The sequence below is a fragment of the Dermacentor silvarum genome, chromosome 1 (genome assembly GCF_013339745.2).
Source record: "Dermacentor silvarum isolate Dsil-2018 chromosome 1, BIME_Dsil_1.4, whole genome shotgun sequence".
NCBI classification, from domain to species: domain Eukaryota; kingdom Metazoa; phylum Arthropoda; class Arachnida; order Ixodida; family Ixodidae; genus Dermacentor; species Dermacentor silvarum.
In genome coordinates, this window is record NC_051154.1 from 232,564,565 (window position 1) to 232,575,001 (window position 10,437).

General features: G+C 46.4%; 1 protein-coding gene across 1 annotated transcript; it reads right to left on the reverse strand.

Moving 5' to 3' along the window:
• Positions 1-3,436: 3,436 nt before the first annotated feature.
• Positions 3,437-7,620, reverse strand: LOC119451831 (acanthoscurrin-2-like). The gene is made up of 2 exons (XM_037714500.2): positions 7,499-7,620; positions 3,437-4,486 (listed from the first exon to the last, which is right to left on the reverse strand). The coding sequence occupies exons 1-2, from the start codon at positions 7,514-7,516 to the stop codon at positions 3,824-3,826; spliced, it is 681 nt and encodes a 226-aa protein (XP_037570428.1). The 5' UTR covers positions 7,517-7,620; the 3' UTR covers positions 3,437-3,823.
• Between the last annotated feature and the right edge of the window lie 2,817 nt (positions 7,621-10,437).

Genomic DNA, 10,437 nt, shown 5'->3' on the forward strand with positions numbered 1-10,437 from the left:
TCTTCCCTTATTCTGCTGCTCGTACACTGTTGACCAGGGTTATTAAAATCAGCGATCTCACCGTGCTTTTTAATAGTACATTTAGCTCCTTCGCCCACTCTAAGCGCGGAGGGTTTACGTTGAGTTTAAGTCACTTGGTAACAGCGCTGTAACCCAGTCGATGGTTATAACGTCCACGGGATTAATGATTAATGGGTTACCCGTGCACAAGGTTGCTTGTCCTGCCGTGATAGGACCGTAATTACCACGTGCCTTGAAATAGATGCACTGGGGCCCGACGATATCGCGCCCAAAAATACACCCCATATACAGGGTGTCCCAACTAGCATGCACCAGGATATAAAAATATAAAAATGCCACTTAGCTGGACAGGACCAATGTAATGTTGTTTGCCGTCGCTTGGAGATACTCAGATTATTTTTTTTTTGCATTCTGCCTAAAAACATCACTAGTCTTAATTAATTAATCAACTTCTGAAATATTATAAGTGGGTTAAAAGTATCAATGAGAAAATTGTAGAGCCACATGGGAAACTCCCGATACAGAGAGAGAGAGAGAGAAAGGAACAGAAAGACAAGGATGTTAGCCAGTGTAAATACCGGCTTGCTACCCTGTACTGGGGAAAGGGGTAAAGGGAATAAAAGGGGATAGAAGAAAATTCGCGGAATAAAGCGACCCTACGCCCTACAACGTTGAAAGCCGGTATCACAATTCACAAGCCCTTAAGAACTTCAGCAGAGCCCTTAAGGCCTTGAGTGCCGAAGCCCGTCTAGAACATTGTCCTAAAACTTCTTCCTCTGTGAAGGGGCGATTGTCTAGTTTTTCAAGCGCAGTCGCGAGCACTTTTCTTGCCACATTGTAGCGGGGACAGTCACAGAGGAGGTGCTTGATTGTCTCCTCGAAGCCACAGTTTTCGCAAGCAGGGCTGTCGGCCATTCCAATGCGGAAGGAGTAGGCGTTCGTCAATGCCACGCCGAGCCACAGGCGGCCAAAAAACTCCCGATAAAACTAGCTCAATACGTGCTACATGAAAATGTTTTCCAAGCATGAGAGAAGCCCGCGAATACACGCAAAGCGCCTCGAGCGGCCAGTCGCGCGACAATTTTGCGTGTATTCGCGGACTTCTTTCACGCTCGGAAAAAAAAAGAAACTTTTATTTAGCACGTATTGAGCAACAGAAAGCTGTATCGGGAGTTTCCCATGTTGCTCTACAATTTTCTCATTGACACTTTCCATCGAATTATAGTATTTGATAAGTTCAATAATTATTTAAGTGTAATTAAGTAATTAGGCGGGATGCAAAAAATAATAATCTTAGAATCTCCAAGCGACAGCAAACAACATTTCCTTGGTTCTGTCCAGCTACGTGGCATTTGAATATTTTTAAATCTTGGTGCGTGCTAGTTGGGACACCCTGTATATGAATTCCATGCCGTTGTTTTCGCCTGTGGTATAGCGGTCCGCACGCGAAGGTTATGACGAATAATGTCTTCTTTACCCATGTCTCCACGAAGCGTCTACGCTTCGTAATTGTTCGAGATAAAAAAATGAAGAGTTTGTTCTTAGGCCTCCTTGTGTAAGCACGCTAAATATTGAAATATTTTCTCATACGGCGTGCCTCACAATCAGATCGTGGTTCTGGCACGTAATACCCCATAATGTTTTTTTTTTAAATATTCACAATTTGGTCCAAAGTATGAAACCATGATAGAGTGCTTCTCCACGTCCGCTGTCAGCCGAATGATACACAGAATATATCTACCCGTTCATTGGTTATGGCGTTCTGCTGCTGTTCTCAAGTTTGCGTGCTGGATTCCTGGTTCTTCCAATGAGTGCGGCTGACAAAAACCATATATGCTTCGCAGAAGAGCAGCTACCCCCCCCCCCCTCCCCTCCCATTTTTCCACCCCGTTATCTAGGCACTCGTTTATTCTTCCCCCGTGAGATGTGGGTGAAAGTGGGCTATATAAACGCTGCCAAGGAAAACAGCTGTTGCCCCAAAGAACAGAAAGCCTCCTTGTTGAAACGTTGGCTCCAGCGACATCTTTTGTTCGATCACTAATGAACATTTCTGTCTTCATGTGCCTGTGAACCTCTGGCTTGTTTACAAAACTATGAAAACGCTGCAACAATTGTTCTGGATTTAAAGACAAAGCCACGCACTGCTTCAGCGCCGGAGGTGGCCTCTAGCGGGGGTCGGAAGTGTTCTAGGAAACTGGGAGCGAAACAGATGTGCGGTTTCCGTCGCATCACCTGTATATAAGGACCCCGGTGCGCAACACAAGCGCATTGAAGGCAGCATGAAGTAAAACGCTGGAGTTTTACTGAAGCGTTTTACTGTGGTAGTTCTTGGGTAGCCCACTCAGATAACAGGCGATGGATCCATTGACACATTGAGTGAGGCCAGAGATTGGTTTTTCTTTTCAGACACTGACTGATTTCAGATACACCAGCATCAATGCATACGGGTAGCGAGAAGATGGGATAATAGCAATCGCTGCTAGTATTTTTGTGCGCTTAGCGTAATATCTGAATTGGAGTGAAAATTTATTGATCTAGAGATTTTTAACCAAATATTAATTTTTTATTCAGGTGAGTTGCACATATTCTCAGCAATAATGTGTCCTGTCCCTGTATCTCCGCACATTTATGAATTTTTTGTGAAATCTTGTCTGTGTTCCCATGGCGCTTCAAGATCTGTTCAACATGAACTTTAACCTACTATAGCCCGACTCGCCACCACGTTGCATTTATGCGTAAGCTTAGTCGACGTTGCGGTTTCATATGTTGCGACGAATCATTCGCAAGTGTGACGCCAGGAAGTGTGACGCAGAGGCTGCGTATAATCTAGGCTACACGTTCACGAAGTATACGCACACGTGCTAGTAATGGCTGTTGGGTCCTCTCAGTCATAACAACAATAAAAAGCATTGTTAATCGCATAAATTATTTAGATTATTCAACACCGAGAAAAAAATGCGGCTATGGCCATGGCCACGGCGCCCACATCTAAATCTGGTGAACCCGCCGCGGTGGCTCAGTCAGCTAAGGTGTTGCGCTGCTGAGCACGTGATCGCGGGATCGAATCCCGGCCATGGCGGCCGCATTTATATGGAGGCCAAATGCAAAAACGACCGTGTGCTTGCGTTGTAGTGCACGTTAAAGAACCCCAGGTGGTCAAAATTATTTCCAAGTCCTCCACTATACGGCGTGCTTGTTAATAGGATCATCCTTTTGGCAGGTAAATTCACAGAAATTACTAGTTTTGGAATCCTAACTGAAATTTTCTTCCCAAAGTGTCATCGGCGTGTCGCTGAGCAAGGTGATAAGCTCTAATATGTGAAGCTAGTGTTACTGAGTGTGAATAATCTAAGATGAAAAAAAACAAACAGTATGAATACAAGAGAAAATGAAGCCAAGGAAAGCATAGGGAAAACTATTAGTTGTTTTAATTGAAATGTAGAAATGACGAAGTAAAGGGAAATGAAAGTCAACGAAAAAACAACTTGCCGGAGGTGGGTTCCGAATTAGTAAGCTCGGCATAATAAGATGGCAGTAACTCCCAAGTAAACAAAAAGTAAATCTGGGCATAACGGTCAATTTATTGCACATTCTTAGACACGTGTAGTTGCTGTACGCGAACAGTCACAAACATCACACAGCAACGCAACGATATGTCCAAATGTAGTGGGATTTGGCATGAGCGCATTGAAACAGTTATTAGTGAAACGACGGATGATAAAAACGCACATTACCCATGTAGGGTTTTAGTTTCATATAGAAAAAATTGCGCTTGCTTGTGTAGCGCTAGTGCAGAGTCTCTTTACCATTTGTAGTGTGACTTTCCGTAGCCACCTGACCCTCCATAGCCCCCACCGTAACCCCCACCGTAACCCCCGCCGTATCCGCCACCGTAGCCTCCGCGTCCGTACGACCTCGCTGCTCCGTAAGAACCTTTGCCGTAGCCGCTTCCTCCGTAGCCACCGCCGCTATAGCCGCCGCTGCCATAGCCGCCACCGCCATAACCACTGCCGCCATCTCCACCACCACCGTAGCCACCACTGCCATATCTTCCGCTTCCATGGCTAACGCTGCTTGTGTAGGACTTGCCACCGCCGTATCCACTGCCACCGTAGCCTCTCGATCCGCCATTATATCCCCCTCCGTACGACCTGTAGCCGCTGCCGGACCCGTATCCACCGCCACCGTAGCCACCTCCTCCACTTCGGTAGCTGGTGGTGGCGCCGTAACCACCATATCTGCCGTAGTCAGCTCCACCGCCACCGTAGCCAGCGCCGCCAGAGTAGTACCTCGTAGTGGCATATCCACTGCCACCTTGTCCTCCGCCGCCGTATCCTCCACCGCCGTATCCTCCACCGCCGTATCCACCACCGCCATATCCACCACCGCCGTAGACACGACGGCGCACCAGGTACCCGGAGAGAGCCGGCCCAACGCAGGCAGCAACCACGAGCCAGGCGAGCGCCTGTAGTGAATGAGATCAAAACTACGTCTCAGCTTTGAGCCGAGAAGGCACTCCACACAACTTGTTTTTTTTGTCTGCCGTAACTGGCAGAATTTATCAGATGGATTTGTCAAGCACGGTTTCCTGCACTTTTCGAGGGCAAATTTTATAGGCTCCTCTTGGCCGTTAGGAATGCTTTTGCTCGTGAACGCATTTTTCAGCCGCTTTTCGCATCATTAAAAGGGAATGCCATAACGCAGGGAATATCCCTCGTCGCTGCACAGCAATTTTAGACGACGTGATTATTTGGTGCTGTTGTTTGAAGTCCAAAAAGAAAAAAAAAAAACTAAAAAAGGGGGGTGGTTCTGTGGTTATGTGTAGCTCCTGAGTGCAATGAAATAATTCTGTCTCCTTAATTATTCGGGTTTGGAGTGCCGGATGCTTTACAGGGTTTCGAGTACGTCGTCCGACAACCAGTCCCACTTATGTGTGCAGGAACCGTGAAATTTTTATAAAGTCTGAACGTCTAATGAGGTGCGGCGAGCTATTTAGAGGAGTACATGAATCACTTACCAGAAAATAAAGCATTTTTACTCATGGTAAGGGGTGGAAGCTTAATACGCCATGTCGATATAGGATTATCTTCCATCCGATTCCATAGTTCACGGCAGTGTTTACCAAATTGTTCATGACATTTACCAACTCGTCCAAGCTTCTACCCTTGTCCGACTTTTGCCTGTGTTTTATCAAGGAACATAAAGTGTTTGAGCGAAACACAGAGAATAATGTGACAAATAAATACGGGGACTTTGACCCATGACTCTTTCACCTGCTATCTGCCGCATAAAGCTGAGTGATAATACACCTTCCTCTAACAAAGATAAGAGAGCGAAATTTAACGTTCATAAATTTCATTCGTTGCTTTAACCGAACAAGAGAAATCAGTGCACATTGAAGCTACCAGGTGGGTTTTTTTAGTTGCTCAAATGTATACCTTTCGACGAATTCGCGAAACTTGGGTGTTGGTGAAGCTTCATCCTAACAGAGTGCAAACTTAACAGGAAATTACCAATATCGCTCTGAAGATCGCTTCTTATTTCACAATAAACGAAAAACACCCTCAAGGGCGTTCTTACGTTTACGTAATTAGCGCTCTTATAACCCTTCAAAAGAGTGTTGGCATGGGAGAAACTCTTTTAATATTGATGAGGAATGAAATTCAAGATATTACACACTTGTAAATACCAAATATTTAGCGACGCTATTAGTCTGCAACACCATTTTGCAATCAAATTGAATCCTTTGTAAAACAGTTCATCGCGCTCTCCAAACTCCGCCTTGTAAACCCTCTACTATAGTATTCACAAAGCAAGCAATAATATTGGGAAAATATTGTAGGACGCGTGCGTAAGAAGCTGCAATATGCTAACGTGACGTAACCACCATTTAAAACTGCACCAATCACAACACAACAAAGGTAGCAACGCTAGTTGAGTACAATGCTGTTCCGCTATTTATACAGCAGAAAACGGACAAATGTAACATTGATTGTTGAGCAGTCCACGTGAATCCCGTGGCATCAGAAGAGCGAACGTGCCGATATTAGCCGTACGTTGGAAAGCACCGATTGGAAGCGTGAACACCTGTGTGGTTTGTATAAAGACGATGTCGCCTTCGCGCATTTGCGAAATTATTGTTGTGCATACTTGCATGGGGGAAAGGGGGGGGGGGGGAGGGGGTCAGGAACATTCACTGTTTAGCTCAGCATCACCAAAAGGCAGAAGGTTGTGGAAACCATGAAGTTGCACTGTAATCTTTGAGAATTAATTACCTCGAAACAAGAAACAGCCTTAGTGCATTGCGGATGCTTATAAGGCAAAATCTGGGAAAATTTGCACTTCAGGCCTCCTCAAATAGTGCGTGTTTTAGTCATAATTACGCCGTGGGAAAAGAAAGCCTTACTATAATGGGGCGAGCTTTGTTTGTCATGAACGAGCCGAGCTGATGCGCACTCGCAAGAAAAACGCCAATATTATTGGCGTGTCAAAAGCGTTTGGCATATCCCCGTCTGCCCGTACATGTTTTACATTACATCGTATCTAAAGATCCTGTTCCTGAATGTAAAGCTTAGGTGGGCTCGTTGGCATAAATTTATAAAGTGAAGGTTCCTATTGTGTATATGTTTTGGGTTAATGATCGCCAAGGTTTTTCAGCATCGGTAGCCGAGTATACCGGGCGTTTCAGCGAACACTTTCAAAAATGTTTAAAGATTGCCTGTGGCAGATACCTCAATTCTGGTTCATGAACTCGTCTATTCGAAGAGGCGGAAAAAATTGCACGAAAAAATTGAAATGCATAATCGACTAATAAACAAAAATCACTAATTCAGTTTTTTACTAATTACCTTACGTCTAACATTGCAATTTACAAATTCCAGCCGTGGAGTTTGCAAGGTGGATCCACTTCGAACGAATTATGAGGAGGACACCAGTTTCGATATATCTTTTTCCGAACTTTGCGGAGAAATGCATTGGCGTACCAGTTACTTTTTAAAGAAAATGTCGTTTTATGCATTGAAGCATAAAAGTAAGTCACATAATATAATCAGTAAGCATAATATAATATGCAACCGCGCAAGCTTATAGGATAACGTTATTTGAGGCAGACAATTGGTAGGTTGTGCAAACATATTCGTGGAAAATTTTCTAAAGAAAATGTGTTTATATCTTTTTTCTCAATCAGCGCTTGATTGGCCTGCGTATCACGCAACTGAGAACACGTATCATCATGCGTATGTATTCGACAACGGCACGGCAACGCTGAAAATTAATGATGTGGCGGGCAATCGCATCTGGGGCCATAAATGTCCATCCCAGCGTCAGACTATACACGTTGCGGATGAATGGCCCACATGTATATTCGAAGCAAATTTCAGGCGTTCGTGTACACATCAGAGCCTTTTGGACACGCATCCACCACCATATGCGTCTCCAAAGGGACATGAGTCATACATAGCGCCGAAAGAAGTCTTACCTGACCACCCATTCTCATCGCTTGTGTCGTCGCGTGAACGGAATTTGCACCAGTGCACAAGAGCGCGTCCGAAGTGACAACAGGCCCGCTCAACGTTTGGCTGGCGGTTTTTATGCGGCTTCCGCGTCCTTCGAGGCACTCGCTTGCCTCACTGCCAGGCGCATTCGTTACTATGCAGAGATATCGACTTGCGCCGATTGCCCGCCTGTCCCCAGCCCTGTGGGATAACCTTCCTGCCAACGCACCTAACGTCCTCGGTTCTCGGTATAGTTACGTGCACCGCTTGTGAACGGTCGCTCTGTAAGGAAGTGTGCGCGCAGCTTCTGCAAGACCGGATGCGGTGCGAAGATCGGCCCGCTACATTACACGTGGACGCCACGCCCACATTCAGGCTCAGCCACACTCGTATCTAACGGTTCACGAATTTCCAACATTTTGAGTGGGTGGCAGAGATACTAATGCAACCGGTTTTGCTCATTGAACGAGAACGCCCTATAGGTGTTAACCAGGCTGCTTTAATCATTCCTCTCGACTCGGCTGCTCTTAACTGATGGAGCGTGGTGAACGGTGCGCGAAACACACAGGCATATAAGCTGAACACAAATGCACGAGGGCGCAATAAACAGGCACACACAAGCATACTCACGCGTATACGTTGGGAAGCTGAAATGCAGTGAACCAAATTGCTAGACCTATGCACTCGGTAGTGGTTTAAGAGCCCCCGACAGATCTCGAGAGGACCTTCCTTCGTAGGGCATCCTCATGTGTTATTTCGTGTGCCAAGTAGATATTTACCTCGTTCGTTAGAGATAAATCGATTAGGACCGTTTTTGGAACACCAAGCCCGTGAAAGCTTGCTCGAGCAGTGAGTGCTGAAGAACGCCGAGCTTGTACGCGCGCATTCCGGGCTCGCTCGGAGGCGCATCATGTTGCCCGCGTTCTTCCTTCGCTGCACGCTTCTTCTGGCCGCGGCGCGAACCTTTCGGCCACTTGTCTCTCCTCCAAATGGGCGAGCGCTCGAAGGGGGCCGCCGCCGCGGCTAATTAGCGTAGGTACGGTAACGAACAATGACGCAGCGATTCACGAACGCCAGCGACAATGATTCTGCGCGCAGGCAGCGTGCTCGCAAATTGCCGCTTCCCTTTCGAAAGCGGGTCGTGACTGCGCTCGAGTTCGCATGCGTCGCGCGTCCTGTGTTTGTTTTTGGTCGCGGCTGTTGTCCCTGCGACGGCAGTTGTTTATTCCAGACACTGTGCCGTCTGTGGGAAGAACGCCGTCCGCGAGCGCGTCGAGCCCGGTAGGTAGCACAGACGCCGTGCGCTCAGCGAGGCCGCGAGCGTGGTGCTGTCGGTGTCCTTGAAGTTTAAGCATTGGATCGCCGCGAAGAATTGCTGGGGCGTTTAACGCAGTGTCCGACGCCTGGTCCTACGTGCATACCTGTTTCCTCAATTCGTTGCCAGAGCCAGTTTCTCGCTGGTACGCCCACGATAAGTACGAACGGCAGCGGTGTCCGATGCGGTGTCGTGGTTATGCATCGATAAGGATCGGCGTCTAGACGCAAGCAAGCGCGCTCTGAAAAGTAACAGGAATAGGCGTCCCAAGATAACAGGCGGAGAATTGAGCTGCTTTCGGTGAACAAGGAGGAATATAGTGACTGAGTAATAAGGCTGGCGAGATCTAAAGCGCTATGCTGTGTTGTGTCGATCATCCTAGAAATTTTGTCTCGGCGCGATGCCAGCGTTTTCTTTCCTCCTGCGCCACGGGGCTACTGCGTTCACGTCGCGCAAGGTGCTCCCCGCCCTATTCTTACGCTGTTCACAGCGTCTCACCTACTCGCATGGCAAAAGCTGAATGAAAAGTATCCGTCTCCTGCTAGACAGCAGGCTTCAGCGTTACTTTAGTATGTGCGATCCATCGCAACTCGATCTAATTTTCTTTTATCAGTAGTGTTGGTAATTTGGTCGCGGTTTTAAATGAACTTTCTCCGCTTCGCTTACTTGCTTGTACGTTTCTTGCTCAGCATTATTTTAGTCCCCCATCACTTCCTTGTGACGCGAAAGTTAATCGTCGTTGTCTTCTTGTTGATGTAGAGCTCACCTGTCTTCGTTACATGGTCAATCGATGAAACCGCCTTGATTGTTTTCTGTAGATCTACACTCTTCCCTGTGACGCCAGCGACCTTGCTTCATCCTCACACCTGGTCGTTACACACTCCAAGTTTAATTTTCACCTCACTCATTCATCTAAACGGTTTATATTAAATTGGAAAACTTTAAATGCTTGAATTCTTCGCTGGAATAATTTTGGTTCCGCGCGGTAATGTGACGCGCACCACTCTATTGCACGTACATGCACCTGGCCGTTGAAATTGGCCGTCTTGTTCCTGTAGCACATAACCCGCTGACGCAATACTCCTTCCAGCGTAAATTCTCTTTTGGTAGGCATCAACATTACTATGGTAGACAGACGCACAAGCAAGGAAAATTTATGGCGGAATTAATTGCGAGATTGACAGGTTTCTAGAGTGCGCGGCTGTTTTATGCGTGACACGCGTGTCAGTAGTGCCAAACTCCGCTGAAGTGTCAGCGCCATGTTCTTCGCGTACTTCGTGCCTTTATTTCTTTAAATCAGAAACTTCCTTTCATGCACTTCACTGACACGAAAGCTGTTCTTAATTCGTTAATATTATATTCGAAATGCTGGCAACAAACTGTTGGCTGAGATCGTCTAGGAGTACTTCGAAAAAAAAAAAAAGTAAATGAAAGCAACAAACGCGACATTGTCTAAACATTACTTATGACTGTCGCGTTCGCACTGAGACACCGCAGGGCACTAACGTGTATAACTGAAAAGCGCGTACCTGCGTAGTCATAAGACTCGCGGTAATTAATATTCGTTCTTTAAAGAAGTAAAGTGCTGACGAAATAAAAATGTAAAAC